The 23,663-nt window shown below is 45.8% G+C and overlaps 1 protein-coding gene across 1 annotated transcript in view; it reads right to left on the reverse strand.

Moving 5' to 3' along the window:
• Nucleotides 1-23,663, reverse strand: part of LOC115097527 (collagen alpha-1(I) chain-like) — a 251,382-nt gene that overhangs the window by 141,170 nt on the left and 86,549 nt on the right. The window contains exons 7-8 of the mRNA XM_029613448.1: nt 23,148-23,201; nt 4,446-4,490 (exon numbers count right to left, since the gene is read on the reverse strand). Coding sequence (XP_029469308.1) covers nt 4,446-4,490; nt 23,148-23,201 — 99 coding nt within the window. The remainder of the gene's footprint in view (nt 1-4,445; nt 4,491-23,147; nt 23,202-23,663) is intronic.

Consider the following 23,663-nt stretch of genomic DNA (forward strand, 5'->3'; position numbering starts at 1 on the left):
TTTTCTACCCTGGTGCGCTGTACACCTGAAATAGACTTCCTGAGTTGGTGTGTCATGCTCCCTCTCTGTCCTTATTCAAATCCAGTCTAAAAACCCATCTTTCTTGAGGCTGCTTTTCAATCGTACCCCTTATTTATACTGCTCAGAGCCTTGTTGGATTTTAACCATTTTCTTAATGAAGTAAATTCCCAAAATGTATTTTAATCTGTATGTTTGTCTCGATTAGATCCTAAGCTCTACCAAGAAGGGACTGTCTCTTATGTGTTCTTGTACAGCATTGAATATGTTGAGTAGTGCCATAGAAGTGATAAGTAGAAGTAGTAATAATCTCTAGGCCTTGCACATTTCCTATGTCCTAATGATGGACTGGATCAAAGGCTCAATGCAAACTCAATTCACCACTTCCCTTCAAGCCTGTACCTAAGTAGTGCAGTGCCAAGAATGCTTGCATCTCCTTCTGGTTAGATTACTGCAATATTATGTATCATTTCCTTGCGAGAACATTTTGAGAATACGCTTATGCAGAACATGCCTCATTACTGGCATTTATCTTACAGGGCCTGCACTTGCAAACAATGCACTTCCTTCTCGCTCACAGGAGTGTCTTGTGCTGGATTCCCTGAATAGTTTTGGGTCTAATATATGCAAAAGTTGCTGGCATCCTGTGTCACCTGATATCCTCAGGAGAAGAACTGAGTGACTTGTGCAGAGTGGCACAGAGCTAGCAAAGCCTTCTCAGCAGTTGGATCTAATCCAGAGTGCTTCACCAAAGGAAAAGCTAAACCATCTCAAACTTTAGCTGCTGTCCAGGTAATAACTTGTTTTGGCTCAGCAGTTCCTCCTACTTCTTTGGGTTTACAGCTTAATTTGAACTGGCCTCCATTGGGCTATGGTCCAGGAGCCTTCATTCATAACTATCTGGTACTTGACTCCCTATTTTATATCTCGCCTCCTCCCCACATCTCAGATAAGCCATCATAAAGACAGTCTTTGTCCTGGGAACTAGCTAACATAGATCCTAAGTCCAGTCACTAGGCAGCGCTGTTGCATAGTGACAGAATCATCCTTCCCAAATGGCTGTGAATGCTGCCTCTGCAGCATTTCACTTTTGAAGAACACATGATCTGGGAATCAAACCCAGTTCCTCCTCATGGCAGTGCATAGCATAGCCTACAAGTTATTTCTATTCTTGTATTTTTGTTTCTTCTATCATTTTTAGCCATGGAAATTTTTAAATTGGAATTTTTAAAATGTTGCTATCGTATAAAATTTTATTTAGGAATAACAAAGATCCTCTATTAGAGAAGTCTGGCTTTAGGAACAGTAGTTCCCTGGAACTTCCTACCTGTTATTCAATAGCATTTAAATAAAAAAATTGGACAAGGGAAGAACATGTTCTCCTCAATATATTCTATTAATCTCAAGTGTCCTTGCTCTCTCTCATTCCAACATCTTGGCTCTAGATTCTGCTTCATCCTGCTAATGGGCCTATTGCGTTTTTGTTTTGTGTTTATTGTATGCTATGTCTGTATCAGTACAGCTGTGCAGCCTGCTGCACTGTAGAATCATAAAAAGGTAGTCTCACTCCCTTTCCTCATCTCTTTGCTCCTTCCTATAAGAGCTATAGTTCTCTCCACACCCTTACTATACATGTAATATAGTAAATGATGGCAGAAAAAGGCTGCCTGGCCCACCCAGTTTACCTCATCATCCTGTCAACACTGTTAAAGATACATTCAAGCTACCAGCCAGTGTGACTAACTGTAAGGTTTCTCTTACCCGGGATAGTCTTTTTTTTGTCTTTTTCCTTTGACTACTCCACTATCATGGGTAGAAGAACATACAAGATCACCAATTAAGTCCCTCCAGCACCCTTTCCCATTCCTAACCACCAAATAGCATGGGATAAGCACAGGGGATTTCTGCATGTGTGGTACGGATTATAGAGATGAGTAGTTACTATGGATAGTCAGACGATAGTCAGACGAGGTTGTATGGTCTTTTTCTGCCATCACATTTCTATGTTTTCACTAGCATGACTTATCACACTGTTGTCAACCATCTAACTTCCCTTCCTCTAGCTCTTCTCCAAGAGAAAATAAACATAAATGATTGCTTAACACATCAAGTCAACACTTTTTTTCAGATAAAACAGCATACGTGTTGCTACAAAGAGGGGCTATCAGGGAAAATAAAAAGTGCAGAACTGGGACTGCAAGACAGAGATGGAAAGGAGGAATGTGGGGAGAGTGACAAAAAGAAAATCTGAAATACTGAACAGATACTTTTATTCAGTGTTTGGCAAAGAAAGGACTTCAAAAAGACCAACGAATAGTTAGTAGGACTAAGGATGGTAGTAGGGATAATGTCACTCCATTTGCAGAGGACAGGGTCTGCGTAGAACTAGCAAAATTACAAAGGAACAAAGCACCAGCCTAGGATATTAAAGTAGCTCAGAGAACTACTGGCAACCTTACTAACGGTTGTATTCAACCCATTTTTTTTGAAGACAGCAGTAATTCTGGAAGACTGCAGAATGTTAGAATTCTTCCCTCATCAAAATAGTGGTAATAGGGAGGGAAGGTGGTAACTACAGGCCAGTTAGTCTGACCTCCATAGTGGGTAACAATGGAATTACTTTTGAAAGCAAGAATATGTAAACAATCTTGAATGCAGCAGGTTACAGGATCCAAGGCAGCAAGGTTTTACAAAAAGGAGACCAGGTCAAAGAAAAAATATCTGATCAACTTTTTTGGGTGACCAGAGAATTAGATCAGGAATATGCACTGGATCTGATGTACTTGGATGTCAATACAACTTTTGACACTGACTCATGTAGCAGCGTGAGGGAAGACCACAAGGTAGTTGCTTGGGTTATAAACTGGTTAACTGATAGAAAACATAAGGTAGTGGCAAATAGAATTTACTCAGTGGAAAGAAGGATGATCAGAGGAATGGCCCAGGAATAATGTGACAATGGTTCTGTTCACTATTTTCATGAGTGAAAACGTGGAGGGGTTAGTAGGGAAGTTTTTTTTTTAATGACACTAAGATCTGCAACAAAGTGGACAGCCCCGAAGAAACAGACAAACTGAAGAGTATTCTAAGAGAGCCTTAGGAGTGATTGAGTGTTTGGCAGCTAGGATATAATGCAAGAAGTAGAGATGTGCATTTGTTTATTACTCCTACATGCTCCTACCATGTGACAGGGGCTGACCAATGGCACCGGTAGCCCCTGTGACATCGTAAGGGCAAGGCTATCAGCACCATTTTGAGAAATAGCAGGCCCGACAGCCCGACGGCATGGAGGGAGAGATCACTCGCGGGACCCCGCTAGACCACCAGGGACTTTTAGTAAGTCTTGGGAAGGGATCGGGATGGTGGGGGGGGGGTGGGGGTGTAAGAAAGTAAAATTTAAGGGTTGGGGTGGGTTTTTTTCCTGATTCATATTTTTTATTTTATACATTTTTCCGGTTTCGGGTTTGGGTTCCAGTTTCGATTTTGGCAAAAAACGAAACGCCCAAACCAAAACCCGACCCGAGCCAGAAAAACGAAGCTCATCTCTAGCTATAAGTTCAGAATTATGCATCTGGGGTTCAGAAATCCAAGGAAGCAGTATACAATAAGGGGTGAGATACTGATGTGCACCAATCAGGAGAGGGACCTGTGGATGATCATATGTAACCACCTCAAGGTAGTGTGAATCAAGGTAATGGCCAGAACAGGAGGAATGCTGGGATGCATAAGGAAAGGCATGACCAATAAAAAAAAAAGGTGTTGTTGCCTTTGCACTGGACATTAGTAAGACCTCCAACTCTAAAATGACATAAAAAAAGAGAGGAGCTGGTCCGGAGAAGAGTCACCAAAATGGAGATTTAAATGAGACTTAAGGACTTAAATATGCATGCCTTAGAGGAGAGGAGAAACCAGGAAGGAGGAAAGGATGATAGATGATAGAGACCTCAAAGGTATAAATTATTCATAAGTAGCAAACAGTTTTCAGTGGAAAAGAATTTCTAGAATAAGGGGAGCTTGATCTAAGGCTCCAAGGAGGTAGACTTAGGAGTAACATTGGAAATTATTTCTTCACAGAAAGGATAGTGGATGCATGGAATGACCTCCAAATGCAGGTGGTGATAGCAAAACCAGTAAAATAATTTAATAAGGCAAGAAATAAGCAGAAGGTCTTTAGTTGTGAAGGCCTGAAGGGAAAGACAGAGGTTCAACCAGGGCCTATGACAATGCAACAGCAATTAAATTGGACAGACTAGATGGGCCTTCTGGCCCTTGTCTGCTGTCTGATTCTGTTTCTGTATTTATATTTCATGCCAGCCATCTAACTTTCCTTCCACAAGAAAAACAGAACGCTAATTAGTGCCTGACACATTAGGCCAAAAATTCTTCCAGACAAAACAGTAGTATTTGATATTTTTCTGTAAACTCACCAAAGGTCCAGCTGGTCCTGGGGGACCCTGAAAACCCTGTTCCCCCTGAAAAGGCAGAATATTTGAAAATGAAAGATCAAAAATATAGTTCAAGAGACAGACATTGTAATCTAGTAATAATGGGGCTTGTGCAGTTTCATGACAACACATTAGCTTGCGAAAGAAGGTGAAAGCAAGTAAATATCAGTCAGATGCTACAGACATGGGCCAAGGCAAAAAGAGGTGTTGCATAAGGGCAGAGACCAGTTCAGCAAGAGGCTGGATACTGAAATACAATTTCCAATTTGATTTCCAATTTTCCTTTATTATATAGTCAGCCTGGCTCATAATGTTAGAACCACTCAACAGGTGGCAGCCAAAGGTCATTCTAGCCTAGAGAATATTATTACTGATGTATTGTCACAGCATGAGTCCTTTGGGCTGTGGTGCAGTTGACATTGTAATTGTGCCATTTTAGAGATTATATTTATGAGTTTTTTCGTAAACCATTCTGGATGTTCACAGAAGTATGGGACATAAAGCAAAATTGCTTACCTTGTAATAGGTGTTATCCCAGGACAGCAGGATGTAGTCCTCACATATGGGTGACATCATTGATGGAGCCCTGGTATGGAAAACTTTCTGTCAAAGTTTCTAGAAACTTTTGACTGGCCCTGTGAGGCCACTGAGCATGCCCAGCAATCCATGATATGCTCTGCCACAGGGGTCTCTCTTCAGTCTCGTATGTAGCAATAAGCTTTAGCAAAAAATAAAATAATAAAATGTATCGGATCCAACTCCGCAGGGTGGTGGGTGGGTTTCGTGAGGACTACATCCTGCTGTCCTGGGATAACACCTATTACAAGGTAAGCAATTTTGCTTTATCCCAGAACAAGCAGGATGCTAGTCCTCACATATGGGTGATTAGCAAGCTAGAGGCTGAGTCATTTTGTAGAGAAGCAACAGTGAAGTATTGTTGTTGAAACTGTATGCAATCTGCTAGTCAATTGGATAGAGTATGTTTACCCACTGCTTTTCCCGGTTTGTTTGGATCATAAGATACAAAAAGTTGAGTGGATTTCCTGTGGACTGCAGTGCGGTCTAAGTAAAATGCTAGCGCATGCTTACAGTCCAAGGTATGTAAGGCCCGTTCCCCTTGGTGAGAATGAGGCCTTGGAAAGAATGTGGGCAAAACTATAGATTGGTTCAAGTGGGATTCCGTAACTACTTTGGGAAGGAATTTTGGATGTGTACGGAAAACCACTTTGTCATGTAGGAATTTTGTATAGGGTGAGTATGTGACAAGTGCTTGTAACTCACTAACTCTTCTAGCCGATGCAATGGCTATAAGGAAGATAGTCTTCCATGTGAGAAATTTATCACCACAGGAATTTCATGGGTTCAAAAGGAGAATGCATGAGTCTTGTTAAGTCCAAATTGAGCTCCGATTCTGTGACAGATGGCTGAATTGGTGGTTTAAGGTGAATTAAACCTCTCATATATCTACTGACAAGAGGATGTAGAGATATTGGTGTATCTCCCATCTTGTTATGGTAAGTTGAGATTGCACTTAAATGTACTCTTACAGATGATGTCTCGAGACCAGAATTTGAAAGATGGCATAAGTAGTCTAGTAGAGAAGTTGGGGGCAGGAGAAAGGGTCAATACTCTTTTGCATGCACCACACGGCAAATATTTTCCATTTGGAAGAATAATTATTTCGTGTTGAAGGTTTACGTGAAGCTATAAGCACTCGAGTTACATTGGTTGAAAGATTGACTGGTTGTAAAATCAAGCTTTCAACATCCATGCTGTCAGGGATAGGGATTGAAGGTTGGGATGGCGCAACCGACCCTGATCCTGAGTTATGAGAGTGGGAGCTACACCCAGGCGAATTGGTTCTCTGATCGAGAGGTCTAGAAGTATGGGAAACCATACTTGTCGATCCAATATGGGGCTATGAGTATCATGGACCCCTTGTCCTGCTGTAGCTTCACTAGAGTTTTGGTTATGAGCGGTATCGGAGGATACGCGTATAGAAGGCCTGAGTTCCAAGGGCGAGCAAAGGCATCCTTGGCTAGTTGGTGATTCTGTCTGTGCAGAGAGCAGAATTTGTCCACTTTGTGATTCAAGTGTGATGCAAAGAGGTCTATTGTCGGTTGTCCCCAACGTTGAAATATCCTGGTCGCTACTAAGGGATCCAGGGACCATTCGTGTGGTTGGAATTGACGACTGAGTCAATCTGCCACTACGTTGTGAATGCCTGCCAGATAAGTGGCCCGGAGAAACATTGAGTGTGTCAGGGCCCAGTCCCAAACTTGTGCAGCTTCTTGACAAAGGAAATATGAACCTGTACCTCCCTGTTTGGTGATGTACCACATGGCTACTGTATTGTCTGTCTGGATCAGAACAGTCTTGTGTGAAAGGCAGTCTTTGAATGCATGCAGAGCATAATGTATAGCTTGAAGTTCCAGGAAATTGATTTGAAATGTTGCTTCGAGTTTTGTCCAAGTACCCTGGGTTTGGAGATTGTTTATGTGAGCTCCCCAACCCAAGGTAGATGCATCTGTAGTTAAAAGTTATCTGTGGGACAGGTTGTTGGAAGGGCAGGCCCTTGCACAAATTGTCCTTGTTCGCCCACCGAAGTAGAGATGAACGTAGCTGGTGGGTTACTTGAATTGGAGAATACAGTGGTTGAATGGCTTGGATCCATTGTGATCTTAATGTCCATTGAGTTACCCTCATGGCTAACCTTGCCATAGGAGTGAAATGAACTGTGGATGCCATGTGGCCTAGCAAGGTTAGAAACTGATGAGCTGTTGCATGTTTCTTTGAGTGAATCGAGTTTGCCAGTAGGGAAAGTGTGTCTGCCCGATCCTCGGGTAGAAAAGCTTTGGAAAGTATGGTGTTCAAATCTGCTCCTATGAATTGAAGCAGGTGAGATGGGACTTTTGATAATTGATGAGAAAGCCCATGGAGTGAAGTAGAGTAATTGTTTGACTGAGAGAAGCCAGAGCTCCTTTTTGAGACTGACTTCTGATGAGCCAATCATCTAAATAGGGAAAGACATGGACACGTTCCTTGTGTAAGTGTGCTGTTATTACTGCCAGACATTTGGTGAATACTCTGGGAGCAGAGGCAAGTCCGAATGGTAGTACTCTGTACTGGAAATGTTGATGGCCTACCATGACGCACAGATACTTGCGACGAGGGGGAAATATTGGAATGTGAGCGTAAGCGTCTTGAAGATCCAGAGAACAAAGCCAATCTTCTGTTTGAAGAAGTGGAAGCATGGTTCCTAGAGAAACCATCTTGAACTTTTCTTTCTTCAGAAATTTGTTGAGATTTCTGAGGTCTAGGATGAGACGTAGGCCTCCTGTTTTCTTTGGAATGAGGAAATAACGGGAATAGAATCCTCTGCCCTGCTGAGCCCGGGGCACCGGCTCTACAGCTCTGGCTCTCAGAAGGGTAGATAATTCTACTTGTAATTGGATTATGTGATTTTCGCTTAGAGAAATAGGTCTCGGAGGAGAATCTCTTGGAATTGAGAGGAAATTGAGTTGGTAACCTCAAGATATTATTGCAAGTACCCATTGGTCTGTTGTTATTTGTAACCAATGGTTGTAAAAGGAGGATACTCGACCTCCTACCGGAAGCTCTGGATGAGGATTGGAGAGATGGCTTCGGTCTCTGGGAAAAGCCTCAAAAGCCAGCAGTCGGTCCCGTCTGTGGCGGAGGTTGAGGCCTAGCCACCCTAGGTTGTCTGGGCTGTGCTCTTTGTTGCAGGCTAGAAGATCTTCCCCTTGATGTTGGAGGGTAATAACGCCGCTGTCAATAGAAGGGCCTTCTAGGTTCTTTTTTTTGAGGCCTACGAGTTGACTGTGTAGCTGGATCCTGCGGAATTAATGAAAGTTGTTGCAGGGTTTCTGTATGGTCTTTCAACTGAGCAATCGCATCTTGTACCTTGGAACCAAAAAGGTTATCGCCAAGACATGGGAGGTCAACTAATTTTTCTTGGACTTCAGGCCTGAGGTCCAAGGCTTTAAGCCATGCCCGTCTTGCACTTATTCCCGATGCAGCCACTCTGGATGCTGTTTAAAACCCATCATAGGCAGCACGGACCTTGTGATTGCCAGCCTCCAGTCCTTTGTGAATAATTGCCTAGGCTGCTTCTTGATGTTGCTGTGGCAATGATGGTATAAACTCTTGCATCTGTTTCCACAGATTTCTTTGATATTGAGTCATGTATAATTGGTAAGAAGATATCTTAGAATTTAACATGGCTCCTTGATAAACCTTTCTTCCCAAGGAATCCAAGAATCTGTGATCTTTTCCTGGGGGAGTTGAGGAATGTGGCCTTATCCTCTTTGACTTCTTTTGTGCGGATTCTACCACCACCGATTGGTGTGGAAGCTGTGTCTTTTGGTAACCAGGAGCAGACTGCACCAAATAAGTTGTGTCCATTCTTTTATTTACAGCAGGCACTGAGCATGGATGCTCCCAAAGTCGATGCTGTAGGTCCAGGAGGTCTTGATGAACAGGTATGGCTACTACCTGCTTTGGAGGATCCACAAATTGGAGAACCTCCAACGTCTGTTGTCTCGAATCTTCCTCTGTCACTAAGGTGAAGGGTATGGTGTCTGCCATATCCTGGATGAAATTTGTGAAGGATAAATCCTCCGGTGGAGATTTCTTCCTTGGGTCTGGAGGTGTTCAGGTGAAGTGTCTGTGTGTCCTTCGTCCCAAGTATCATATGGATCTTCTCGATGAGGGGATATTGGAGAAGATCTAGGTGGATGAGGAAGCCCTGAAGGACCTGGTTGCAGGTCATCGAGGGTTATTCCTACAGGTTGGTCTTTCCGGGGCTTAGGAGGAAGAGCTCCGACTACCTCATCAAATCTCTTCATTAGGAGTTGATATAGTGCCAGTTCTGGGTGCCCTGGGTCCCCAGGTGTCGTTGGCATCGATGGTATCGGGTCCGGTATCAAAGATGGCGTCGGTGGCATCGATGGTCGTGCTGGTATTACTTTAGGCTGTGGTGCTGGCAACGGTGTAGGCACTGGCATCGACGGAATTGTCGGCATCGGTGTAGTCACCGGCTTCGTTGGAATCACCGGCATCGGTAGTGGTACCAGCATCAGTTCTGGAACCAGCATCGGTGTAAACACCAGCATTGGCGCGGGCGCCAGAATGGGCATCTGCTCCTTAAGGGCCTGGAGCACGGCTTGCCGGATAAAATCCGACAATTCCTGCGGAGCAGCTGGTGCAGGCAGAGCACCAGTTTCGGTGGAGGAGTCGATACCCCCTTTCACAGAGCCCTGTGGAGGTACGACTATTGGTGTTTCTTCGTGAGGTGAAGGCACCGGTGTGGTGTTTCCTGAAGTTTTGGCCGCTTAGCGATCGGTGCCTCCGGGGAGAGAAGCTCTGTCGATGTCTATGACAGTGTTTCGGTCGGTGCTCGACTATTGACCTCATCGATGCTATCGATGTCGTTGGCGATGGATGGTCTCCCGACCCCTCTGGACGGCGTTTTTTTCAATATTATTCGTTTTGAGACTCTGGCTGGAGTCGATTTTGTCGATGTTGAGGGAGAAGGCAAAAGCTGGAGATGGAAGAGATGCTCAATCTTTTCTTGACGAAGTTTTCTTCCCTTCGGAGTCATCTCTGCACATTTAGGGCAGGTTGTGACATTATGTTTGTCCCCCAAACAAAGAACACACTCAAGGTGTGGGTCTGTAATGGACATTGTCCGATTACAGATAGAACATTTCTGAAATCCGGAAGCCATTTTCAATTGACAGCCGTCGATGAAATGAGGAAAACATTCTGAGAGAAAAAGCTTTTACTCAATGAGTAAAAACGAGACTGCAATCACTCACCAGCCGGTGGAAATTGAAAAGATCCCTTGTGGGAGAAAATGAATGAGAAATAATTGACTTTTTAGACAGCAAATACTGTGAGAAAAAGCTCACAAGGCTCCTGCTCCGTGATGCCTACAGCAGCGCAGAAAAACGAAGACTGAAGAGAGACCCCTGTGGCAGAGAATATCATGGCATGCTGGGCATGCTCAGTGGCCTCACAGGGCCAGTCAAAAGTTTCTAGAAACTTTGACAGAAAGTTTTCCGTACCAGGGCTCCATCAATGATGTCACCCATATGTGAGGACTAGCATCCTGCTTGTCCTGGGATAAAACTAATAACCGGGCAGCCCGGATACCCATGGATCTACCCCGCCCCCACCCAGTTTCGCTGGACTCCTCCAATTAAACACACAAAGAAAACATTACACATAACTTGGATGAAATGGCCGCAGCCATTTATTAAAGTCCCTAACAGGGAAGTTTAATTTAGGCACCGATTCCTGCCAACAATGTCTACTATTGCCACTGGGCAGGTGCCGATAACTCTGACTCTTTCCACCCACGTGGAACCGTGGGGGTCTTGCTCCTGTGAGCTCCTGGACAGGCGTCATGATCACTAACACCGGAAGGGGTCTCGGCCCGGCCGCCATGCATCAAGCCTCGCTGGAGCCCCTCCCTACATATCCAGCCATCAATCCATCAAAGCCCCGAACCCTGGGCCTGTCGTTGATCATCCGTGGCCAAACCCGGAGGTGGCCCCTAGGCCCCTCTTGTCTATACCGGCACCTCCCAGGTTCCTTCTAATGTCTCTCAAGTTACAATAGGCTTTCCTGGACTTGGTCGCCACTGCCACGGGCAGTGCTGTATCCCTCATTCTTAGAACTCCCCCTTGCAGCTGGGTAGTGCTAGAACCCAGGTGAAGTTGGGTCTAAGGGGAAGAGCTGGCCGCAGCTTCTGTTGTAATGTGAGATGAGCTCTTGCTGTTGTGTAAGCTCCTTAGTGCTGGGACACCAGGGGCAGCCACATATGTGGTGGGAGAAGGGGCTATGAGAACACTTGCAGCTCAGGCTGCAGAGCTGAGAGCTGTGGCTGAGCCTGAAAAAGCAGAAGCAGAAGCAAGAGACTCTACAGTGGCTTGCCTAAAGGCAGATTGTAGGGGAGGCTCTGGGCTGGATGCAAGCCATCTAAGCTGTTCTGTAACTGGGCACGCCTGCAGGGAGCGGTGGAGGTTGGGGAGATCTCAGAGCAATGAGTACACGAGGAGGGCTCCAAGGGAGTCTCCAAGGGAGGATGAATGGGGGAATCCCTGAAGAGTAGAGGGGAAGGAGAGGCAGAGGCTGCCAAGGGAGGGGAAAATGAACTGGCCGGGCTGCCACATGGAGAGAGAGCAAGGTAACTGCATGCAGCTTACCTTGCTCCATGGCAAGCAGGAAGGGAAGTGAGAGCGAGTCACCTGGTTCGCTCCCTTAGTTGTCCAGTATCAATCGCGTGGCCTGGCGTCGGGGTGTATTTTAATGACGTCACCGCTCCTGACACTGGACCAACCCGGAGAAGCGGAGTCAGCAGTGGCGCTGCCATGAACAGGATCCCTGCGGCACCGGAAGCACAATGCCGGAGTCATTATCCACGCAGAGGGGTGGAGAACAAATCTCAACCCCACCCGGTGCTCCTGAGGTACGGCCAGGCATGGTCGGGGTGGCCGCCCTCACAGGTGCCTAGTTATTCACTGCACCTGCACATCTGTGCTGGGTAGCCACCCATCTAAATACATAAATTCTGAGAAACTCTTTTCAGATTCTGGATGTATCAGACAGAATCTATGGCAATCTCAGGGGCTGGAGCTGGCTCAGAGGCCAGGAAGTTGCTCTTCTGGTGGCCCCCTTAATTATACACTTCACACATCTGTGACTCCCCACCTCCATTCGTACTGAAGGAAACCTGGCTTAATAAAGGCTTGTTGGAAGGAAAACATTCTAGATGAAATTAGGTAAATTAGTAATTTACAAGAAGTGCCTCTCAGTGTCCAGAGACCAAATACAGACCACTAGAACCCATACTACGAGTACTAAGTGGACCTTGGGTGCCAAGAAAATGACTTCAAAGAATATTTGCCCTCTGAAACCATGCCACTTTTTGTGTTTCTAATTTTGTTTTCCTTACCCACCAAGGTAAGGCTTTTAAAATCTATCTCTAAGAGAGCAAGAGGAAGGAACAGAGCTGCAATGGTGTTATACCACAGGCAATAAATTTCCCTTAGAGCATTATCTCCACAGAAGAGGTGGTTTCATTAGGTAGCACTGGAAAATGTCAGCAAAAAGCATAGGGAGTAATATTCAGTCACTAGCCGGATTACAAAGTTGGCTGGATAAACTTATCAAGCTAACTTTGAAGGGATATTCAGTGGTGCTGCTGCACTACTAAATATAGCTGTCTATCTTTATGTTGGGTTTATGGCATATTGTGGACTCTTTGTGGAGACTTTGTCTCCAAGCTGAAACTAAGGTGCCTCTTGATGGTGAGCATCGTAAATCTTTTTTGCTTTCTGTCCTGCTTTGAGGAGCAGGTCCTTCGTTTGCTTCCAAAGCTGAGATAGCTCTGCTGCAGTAGCCTGTGCAGCAGGAGAAGCCACAGATAAAGGAATTGGCAGAGGAGGAAGTGGTTGTCGTCCATAGACGAGTTGGAAGGGAGAAGACCCTGTAGATGTAGCAGGATGTGAATTGATAGAAAATTCTGCCCAAGGCAGCAGTTCTGCCCATTCACTCTGTCTTGAGTTAACATAGGACCGTAGAAACTGTTTAAGTGTTCTGTTCATTCTTTCAGTCTGACCATTAGACTGAGGGTGGTAAGCGGAGGTCAAATCCAAGGAGATATCAAATTTCACACTTAAGGCTCTCCAGAATTTGGCAGTGAATTGTACTCCTCTGTCAGACAGAATATGCTTAGGCATTCCATGAAGGCGGAAGATATGATTGATGAAGAGTTTCGCTAACTCCACAGCAGAAGGTAATCCTGGTAAAGCTACGAAATGTGCCATCTTGGAGAAGTGGTCAACGGTGACCCAAATGGTATTGTTCCCGTTGGAGAGTGGTAAGTCTATCACAAAATCGGTTGCTATGTGTCCAGGGTTCATCCGGCACTGGCAGGGGTTGTAGCAGACCCCACGGACGTCCAGCTGGCGGCTTTTGCTTTGCGCAGATAACGCAGGAACCCACATAAGCTTGTACATCCTTTTTCATGGTTGGCCACCAGTAATACTGCTGTAACATAGCCAAAGTGTGATTCTGTCCAGGATGGTCGGCTAGGCGGGAATCGTGTGCCCACTTTAACAGTTTCCTCCTCTGATTTCTAGCCACGACTGTCTTCTCGGCGGGTATGACATGAGTGGCTGCAAGAACCACTCTCCCGGGGTCAATGATATTACGGGGTTCATCAGGCACATCCTGAGGTGAGAAGGATCGTGACAGGGAATCAGCCTTAGTGTTCTTCTCTCCTTGACAGTATTTCAAGAGGAAATCAAATCTGTTAAAAAAGAATGACCATCTTGCTTGAGAGTGATTGAGTCGTTGAGCATGTCTAAGATACTCCAAGTTCTTGTGATCGGTGTACACTACTATCTGGTGTTGTGCACCTTCCAGCCAAGGATGCCATTCCTCAAAGGCCAGCTTGATTGTGAGTAACTCTGTCTCCGATTCCATAATTTCTTTCGGCAGGCGAGAATCGCTGTTGCATCCATCGCTGCTTGACGCCCTCACTCCGCCCTCTTTACCTCTGTGGCGACTCCCTCTGGGTCTGATGGACGCTTAGCTGCCATGGCGTCTCCTTGCCTTCTCCCTCCAGTGTCTCCGGACTGGCACGATGCTGCAGATCCGCCATGTTCCTGATGATGTAGGGCGCATACGTGCGCGCGCTCCGATGTATGTACCAGCAAGGACGCGAACCTTGGGGGCATCCCCCTGAATTGACGTCATCCGCTTCCAATATAAAAGGTCTCAGTATTTGTTAACAAATCGAGTTAGCTAGGGGAGATTCCTCCAAGCTACTCTACCTCCTTGGACTTACCAGAGGTACCTGCTCCTCGGGGGCCTCGCTTTCTTTTCTCTATAGCCTGGAAGCTATCGCAGATACAGACAATTGTGAGTTACTATTTCAGATTGCAGATAGAAACCGGTACTCACTCCTCGGGGGCCCATGTTCCTGTACACTCTGAAGATTCTCTACTGTCTGGAAGCTATCGCAGATACAGACAATTGTGAGTTACCATCACTCTCTCAGAGCTTTCCCTGGAACCTGGTACTCGCTCCTCGAGGGCCTAACCATTTCCAGCTACTGAGCTTCTTAAGACCTTATGTAAGTTTATCATCCAGTTCTGGCTATGTACACAGCATACCCTGTCTACTCACTATCTATAGTTCTCTCTACAGCTCAGCAACCCTGGGAACACCGTTCCAGTACCTGAGGGACTTCAGCCCTGCCGGGCATATCATCTCACTACTGCCACCTCTGGTGGTTCTACTAACCTATCTAATAAAAGAGTTATCTGTGTCTGTCTCCATACCCAAGCCTAGCCGGTGGTGCTTCTCAGGATATCCTCCTGGGGACGCTGTCATCTGCCATTGGCCCAGGGATCCACCTATCTACATTTCTCTACCGCCGAGTGCCCTCTCTAGTACTCCGCTGGAACAGATTCCTAACTCCTCCTACCACGGGAGCCGAAGCATTACAGATTGCTAACTCCTCCTTCTACAGGAGCTAGTTCATAACAAGATTGCTAACTCCCTAGCAGATCCTCAACAAGATTACTAACTCCTCCCATCTTGAGGAGTAAAGCCTAACAAGATTGCTAACTCCTTCCTTAGGAGTCATCACTAACTACTATCTGCTTGCCCCTCCCATTAGCATAGCAGATCCTAACAAGATTGCTAACTCCTCACGGAGTCTCTAACAAGATTGCTAACTCCAGTGGATCCGGCTTTGATTTGGAGAAGCAGTACTTCTGGGAATCCAGCTTAAGGTATGGGATGTCAGTAACCCATGGACCCGGCACACCTCTCCGCTTTGCAGGCTATACCGGGCCTGGCTCAACGCATCTCAGAACAGCAAGAAACCTTGGAGAAACTTACTGCAGCTTTCCATGAGCCTCACACACAGAAGATACAAGGCACAGCTTCTACCCAAGAAGGTCAGTTACAGGAGGTAACTTTAAAGACTGCTGTTCCACTGGCTGCTCCTGTTCGCTTCTCCGGAGAACTCCAGAAGACGTTGGGCTTTTTGAACCAGTGCAGCATACATTTCACCTTACAGCCTTCATTGTTTCGCACAGACCTCTCTAAGACTACCTACATCCTGTCATATTTAGATGGGAGAGCCTTGTCGTGGGCATCTACCTTGTGGGAATGCAAGGACCCTATTTTGCAGGACATAGAAGGATTTATGGACTTGTTTAAAAACGTTTTTGATGACCCTGCTCATATGTCTGTTGTCGGGTTTGCTTTAGTGAACTTGAAGCAAGGCAACAGATCATTGGCTGAATTTGCCATAAAATTCAAGTCTCTTGCAGTGGAACTTTGCTGGGACCCCAGTTGTCTCAAGACTCTCTTCTGCAGAGGCCTGGATACCCGCTTGAAAGACGAGCTGGACGCTCGCCAGACACCTGACTCGCTGGAAGAATTGATAGCCTTAACTACTCGGATTGACTGTCGGCTCCGAGACAAGGTGAAGGAACTCCGGCCTAAGGTGTTAACTGGGTTGAAACAGGCCAGTACCCTGCACCTCGGATGGTTCCAGCAATTCCTGCTGTTGATAAAGAAGAACCGATGCAACTTGGTCGTGGTCACTTGATCTCAAAGGAGAGAAAAATTTGGAAGAAACGCAGCCTGTGCATGTACTGTGGTCAGCCCGGCCAGGATGTCTCTACATGCCCCATTCGTCCACGAAACGGATAGGCCTAAGTCCCGCGGGAGGACTGTTCTTGGGCCATTCGGCGTTATCTCCTCCGCTCTCTCGTACAGTCTCTGTGACCTCAGAGCCAGCTACGGTTCGGACCCCTGCCCTGTTGGACTCAGGGGCAGGAGACAACCTTAATCTCAGACGTCTTGTGGAAGACCTGAGGAGTCCCTTCGTCAAATTGGAAGATCCATTACTGCATTACAACTTGAAGTGGGCTTTGGATGTTCCTTTACATCGCCACTTCTCTTGAGGATCTTTATGACATCCACAGCAGTTCTACTTCACAGACTGATATTCATAGCGGTTGCTATGTTCGCCATGGCTATATGGCGCTCTGCATCTTTACCATCTTCTCGGACTGATATTCATAGCAGTTGCTATGTTCGCCATGGCTAGATGGCTAGTTTAGCCTTCCCGGACTCCTAATGCTATTCTTCTCATAACCCAGATCCCAGCCTTTATAGTATCCAGCATCCTCCGACTGTTTAATCCCCCTCTCATCCCGCCGTAATTGGCTCACACCTTATTTCCCACCCACCCTCCATAGCTTTCCACAGATACATACATAAGAGAAATTAAGGAACCAAAAGTTAATTTATACGATATGTTATGTTCTGCTTACTACATATTAAGTTTACTATTTATCATGTTTATATTAAGATATATTCTGCTTTATATATTAGTTTAAAAATTCTGTTCATATTGGGATGCCTCCTTAGTTATGCTGCTCTCTGTTTATATTTTATTTGTTATATGTTATCTGCTATTTGTTATATGTAACGCTCTCTAACGAATTTTGTGGTTATCATGTAAACCGGAGTGATCTGTATTCGTACAGGAACTTCGGTATAGAAAAATTAAAAATAAATAAATAAATGGCGCTCTACATCTATACCATCTTCACGGACTATAACTTAGAGATATCTGCTACGCATTTCACTCGGAAGTCGTGTCTGAAGGACTACAGCACAATTAGTTCCAAAGACGATATCTCTAGCTACCAGCCTGTTTGATTTGCTGGTGCTGCCACCATCTCTCTTCCAGTTCTTCTACGGAAGAGTTATCCAGAAGTAGGTTTTGGACGTACCCCAACTTTGCCACTTCTGTGAAGTTTCAGTGACATTATAGCAGCTGAGTTATTGCTGCTGAATTCAACACTTTATCCAGTTACATGACTGAAGAGATTACCCTTAGTAGTGGGGTTGGACGTTCACCAACATTGCCACTTTCGCTGAAGGTTCACTGATGTCATAGCAGCTGAGCTATTGCTGCTGAATTCTACACCTCATTCCATTACTTACAGAAGAGTTACCTTTAGAAGTGAGGTTGGATGTCCCCTAACATTGCCACTTCCGTTGAAGTCTCAGTGCCTTCTATAGCAGTTTGCTATTGCTGCTAATTACTACCATCTCTCATCCAGCATCATCTACTGGAGAGTCAGGCAAGGAGAAAGAAATTTTTAGCCTTGAAAACAAAAATATTAGAAATAGGAGCCTCATTCTATTTGAAATATCCAAGTAAATGTTTTATTAATTTTCAAGGAAAAAAATATGTGTTTATGGAGCCTTCACACCTTGAGGTATTTTTGAGGGATAAAAGTGAAGAAAATTTGAATGTAATTTTACCTGCAAGAGAATAGGTCAATAAGTATATAATTGGCAGCAATCTCTCAGATTTAGTATTGGTATAATTTCTTTAGTGCCAGGTCCCCACCATTATTTGTATTTAGTGAGATAGATATGTTTAAGGTTTGGAATGGATTACTATTCTTTATTTGAGATATTAAACTGTCCACTAAAATTTCCTGATTATGCACAGAAATGTGAAAAATTGTAATTCATATTTGAAAATGTTCAATAAAGAAAAAATTATAAAAAAAAAAAAAAAGTGGATTTTGGACATTTCTTCACCACCACTTCCACTGAATTCTTCAGTGACGCCCACAGCAGCTCTACCCATTGCTGCTGATATCATCAATAACACTCTGAAAGATTCTTCCAAATCTCAAGATCCATCCGTCACCTTTGCAGAAGATGAAATAGAAATCAAGATCAAAGAGAATCTGGATGTTCGTAACAGAGGCAAGACTTTTGAATACCTTCTGATTTGGGAAGGCTTTGGCCCCGATTTCATCACTTGGGAGCCTCAGACATATATTTTGGATATAGAGATGCTTCATCAGTTTCATCTCGCGCATCCTTTGAAACCTAAGACTGGTACCTGAAGAGGAGATCGCCCTTTGAAGGGGGATACTGTTGCGTCCGTCGCTGCTCGACGCCCTCACTCCGCCCTCTTTACCTCTGTGGCGACTCCCTCCGGGTCTGATGGACGTTTAGCTGCCACGGGGTCTCCTTGCCTTCTCCCTCCAGCGTCTCCGGACTGGCACGACACTGCGGATCCGCCATGTTCCTGATAATGTAGGGCATGCGCATGCGTACGCTCCGATGTATGTACCAGCAAGGGCGCGAACCTCGGGGGCGTCCCCCTGAATTGACGTCATCTGCTTCCAATATAAAAGGTCTCAGTTTTGTTAACGAATCGAGTTAGCAAGGGGAGATTCCTCCAAGCTACTCTACCTCCTCGGACTTACCAGACGTACCCACTCCTCGGGGGCCTCGCTCTCTTTTCTCTATTTCAGATTATAAATAGGAACCGGTACTCGCTCTTCGAGGGCCCATGTTCCTGAACACTCTGAAGATTCTCTACTGCCTGGAAGCTATCGCAGATACAGACAATCTGCCGAGGACTATAAGTGGTATTCCCGCAGGTGTCTTAGAACCTTCTTGACGTCCTCTTGATGTGTTTGTAGATCTTGTGAGAAGATCAGAATATCATCAAGATATACTACTACACATTGATATAGTAAGTCCGTAAGATGTCGTTCATCATATTTTGAAAGACTGCAGGTGCGTTATTTAATCCGAAGGGCATGACGAGATATTCGAAGTGTCCATCGTGGGTGTTAAAAGCTGTCTTCCATTCGTCACCTTCACGAATGCGCACCAAATTGTAAGCTCCTTTGAGATCCAGTTTAGAAAATATCTTGGCTCCCTGGAGTCTATCAAATAGTTCAGAAATCAAGGGTAGGGGATGCCGGTCTGTTGTGTCCGTCAGGCTCAGACGAATTCGCCCGACATGCCTCACCTTTCTCTCAGCTTTCTCCACCAGCCTCTGGAATATGGCATCCATGGTGTCTCCCTGCCTCACCCTCTGGCTTCCCCGGAGCGGCTCTGGCGTGGCGTTCAGCCATCTTGAACCAAGGTCTCCTAGGGCGCGCGTGTGCCCGTCCCTACCTTTGTAGCAGTGTTGGCGCAAACCTCGGGGGCGCCTCCTCGAGTGACGTCATTGCGTCCGCATATTTAAGGATGCCCATTTGCTGACTCTCGCCGAGTTAGCAAGGATTGGTATGTCCCGGTCTGAAGCTACTCTGCCGCTTCTATCCACTGGAAGCTATCTTCACCCTTCGGGGTTCTCTAACCTGGGTACCCGCTCCGCGGGGGTCCTCTGCTTATTTACAAGTGCCTATCCTCTTACAGGTACTCGCTCCTTGAGGGCCTGTGTTTCTATCCTGTTGCCTGCTCCATTCTTCAACCTGCTGGAAATCCATCTATCAGCTACAGATAGTGAGTACAACTTCTACCAGTCTGCTTCTCATCAGTTCCTTACTACCTCTCTGCATCAGGCCCTACACCACCATTGTGGAACGGGTCTCCTCTGCCGAGGACTACGGACTGCTAACACTTATCCTCTCTACTGCTCATTGGGATTCTCTCTACTCAGCTATGGGAGTGTGTTTAACATCTGCCAGTTTGTCTTTCCTACAGTGCCTTATTGGACATCTGCATCAGGGCCTTACACCACCATTGTGGGACAGGTCTCCCTCACCAAGGATTACAGACTGCTACCAGCTAACCTGCTCTCTACTGCCACCTCTGGTGGTCATCCTAGCTGTACAATAAAAGAAACTCTCTCTGTGTTTGTGCTATTGAGTCTAGCCGGTGCATCAGTCTCCCTATAGTGCTCTTCCCCATAAGAGATAATATCACTGTTGCCCCTGAGAATCCACCAAACACCTCGATATCATAACACGATCCTTGATGGTAATTTCATTCAGACTCCTGTAGTCAATGCAGGGACGTAAGGTGCCATCCTTTTTCCCTACTAAAAAGAATCTTGCACCAGCCGGGGATTTGGAGGGTCTGATGAATCCTTTTTGTAGGTTCTCTTGTATATAGGCAGACATGGCCTTAGTCTCAGTTGCAGAAAGACAGTAAACTCTTCCTTTTGGAGGCTCCGTATTAGGTTTCAGGTTTATAGCGCAGTCAAAACCTCTGTGCGGAGGGAGTATATTTGCTGCTTGTTTAGAGACGACGTCCTGGAAGGAGGCGTATTGTGGTGGTACGCCAGGTAATGATGGTGTAGTAGGCATGCAAATTAGTGACGAGACTTCCATGAGACACCGGCCATGACAGCCAGGTCCCCTCTGGGATAATTCCAGCATGGCCCAATCAAACTGTGGCATATGACCTTGTAGCCAAGGTAGTCCAAGTACCACTGGGTACATGGCCTTTTCCAATACGAGGAAGGAAATGGATTCAGAGTATAAAGCTCCAGTGTGCAGGCCAATGGCCTGGGTAATCAATGAAACTTCTCCAGGAAGTGGTTCCCATGGATTGAAGACAATAGCAATGGCTTAGCTATTGGTGTGGTAGGAATCCACAGATGTTCTACTAAGCATTTTAAGATGAAATTTCCTCCGGCTCTGGAGTCTATGAGAGCGAGGGTCTGAAATTCAAGGCTTCCGCAGAGTAGTGAGACTGGTAAAGATAATGGAGGAGTTGGAGAGGTGAGGCCTAGGAGAAGTCCTCTTTCAGATCCTAGGCTCGTCAGTTTCCCGGACAGATGGGACAGGTTTGGACGGCATGGCCTGATTGGCCACAGTACATGCATAACCCCATGCGTTTGCGAAAATGTCTTTCTTTAGAAGTTAAATGACTTCGGACTAGTTGCATAGCTCGTCTTCTTCTAAGGGAGCAGACGGTAGACTTAAGGCAATTGGCACAGGTTTAGGATGGTTAGCTCCCGAGGCGGGCTTTTGAAGACTCCTACCTTCTTGAGTTCAGTCTCGAATACGGCGGTCAATTCTCCCAGCCAGTTCCATAAGAGACTCAAGGGTATCAGGCAGGTCATGAGCCAGCAGTTCGTCTTTCAAGCGAGAGTTGAGGCCCTCCATGAAGATAGCATGTAGACATCCAGTGTCCCAGTGTAGTTCAGATGCTAAAATCTTGAATTCGATCACATAGTCTGTAAGTGGCTTATTACCTTGCTGGAGGATAAGCAGAGCAGATCCAGTGACGGTCTGGCGAGCCGGGTCATTGAAGACAGACTTTAAAAGTTTCAGAAATCTTGACAGGTCATTCAGGATAGGATCTTCACGTTCCCATAATGGTGAAGCCCAAGCCAAGGCTCTTCCTTCAAGTAGAGATAGGATATAGGTGGTCTTGGAAGCTTCTGTGGGGAAGAGGGTAGGCTGCAAAGAAAAATGCATACTGCATTGGTTGACAAACCCTCTACACATCTGTGCTTCGCCCGTGAAGCAGGTAGGCGTATATGACAGTTCGGTGGTCTTGACAGTCACCACTGGAGACAGCAATTCTTTCACTGGAGTTGCTGAAGAATTCAGTTGTGCTATCGTGGACTCTTGGTCGAAGTGGCGATGACTCCTCCCACGGGGAGGGGCCCCGTGGGGAACCATAGCAATAGGCTAGACTCTAGTAAGCAGACATGGAGGAAAGAAAGCTTTATTGTACTGCTGATGTAAGTAGAACCTTGCTTCAAGGAAAGGATAGTACTGTAGGCCAGCGATATCATAGTAAGCTCAGACAGTCTCTATAGATGATGGTCTCACCTAGATGTAGCAAGGTTGGGTAGTGTTCTGCAGCGCGGGATAAGCCGAACCTGAAGGGTGGATTAAGGAGAGCTGGAGCGTAGCGATACTCACAGAGTGGCAGTGCTGGTAACTTCCTTGGTAGAAGAATGGAGAGAGGGACCCGAGGACCAAGGTGCAGGATACCCTGAGCAGGATAGGCTCTCGAGGAGCGAGTACCTAAGAGCACCGAAGGATCTTGGAAGAAAGTAGATAGGACCTCCAAGGTGCGGATGTCCCAGGTTAGGTAGTTGAACCCCGAAGGGCAGATAGAAGCGAGAGGCTCCCGAGGAGCGGGTACCCAGAGCTTCTGTAGGAGCGAGTCACCCCAGAGGATAGAGAGGAATCCAAGCGAGCAGCTTAGAAGCGGTCAGAGTAGCAAAACTGAAGTCCTTACTAACTTGTTGGGCTAGAACGGAGCAGAGGTTTAAATACCTGGAGGTACTGACATCATGCGGTGGGGACATCCCTGAGGTTCCCGCCATAATGTATTCAAAAGCGTAGGTGGCATGTGGGCGCATGCCTAGAAGGCCTCAGGAAGAAGCATGGCGGACGGGGATGCCCATGCTGTATCGGAGACGCCGAGGGTTTCGGCAATCAGCACCGGAGGCAGCCATCCTTCCCAGGGAGGAGGAAAAGGGTAGAAGAGAGGTGAGGCAGAGCGGTTGCAGCCATCTGTGACTGAAGGATGCAACACTTTAGGGCCACTCTACGGACAATCTCAATTAGCCAGATAACAAAGCTGGCTAACAACTTTGTCCTGGAATGCCTCCCGGAATGCCCCTATGTAATTTGGCTAAATTTTAGATGGATAATAAGTTATATAGTTAAACTTTAGTTGGATAAGTAGGGGAAATATTGAAAAGTCTGCATTTAGCAAGATAACTTATAAGTTATTCATCTAAATGCTGTTGATAATTGGCCCCATAAAGAACTAGAATCTAGAAACAAATCAAATTTAAAATAGCAAAGATAAAAGTAAATGACTTACAAGTAGTCCTGGAAGGCCTTGGAAACCCTGGGCCCCTTTAATACCCATTGGCCCCTATAAGACAACCAAAAAGCACAAGAGAGAGATGTTTATTAAGAGAGCTTTGAAATAATATCCTTCACAAAAACATATCTGCATTGAAAGTGTAAGCTACAGGTTGTCTGGATGAGCTAGATTTAGATTTTAATACTAAGAGGTCAATATTCAGTGCCATTTAGCTGGTTATGTTCCATCTTAGCTGGATAAGTGGCACTATCTAAATATTTGACCACGCTCAATGGTCACCACTTAGCTGGCTGTTTATTCAGCTAAACAATTAGCTGGATAAGTGAGGGGCAGGGCATTCTGGGACAAAGCATCTACTTATCTGGCCAGCTTAGCTAACTCCGCTCCTCCGGGTTGGTTCGGTGTCGGGAGCAGTGACATCATTAAAACGCACCCTGATGCTGGACCATCCAATTAATACTGGACAACTAAGGGAGATATTGTGCCTTAGCCAGATCAGTTAGCCAGATA

This window comes from Rhinatrema bivittatum, chromosome 8, assembly GCF_901001135.1.
Source record: "Rhinatrema bivittatum chromosome 8, aRhiBiv1.1, whole genome shotgun sequence".
Classification (NCBI taxonomy): domain Eukaryota; kingdom Metazoa; phylum Chordata; class Amphibia; order Gymnophiona; family Rhinatrematidae; genus Rhinatrema; species Rhinatrema bivittatum.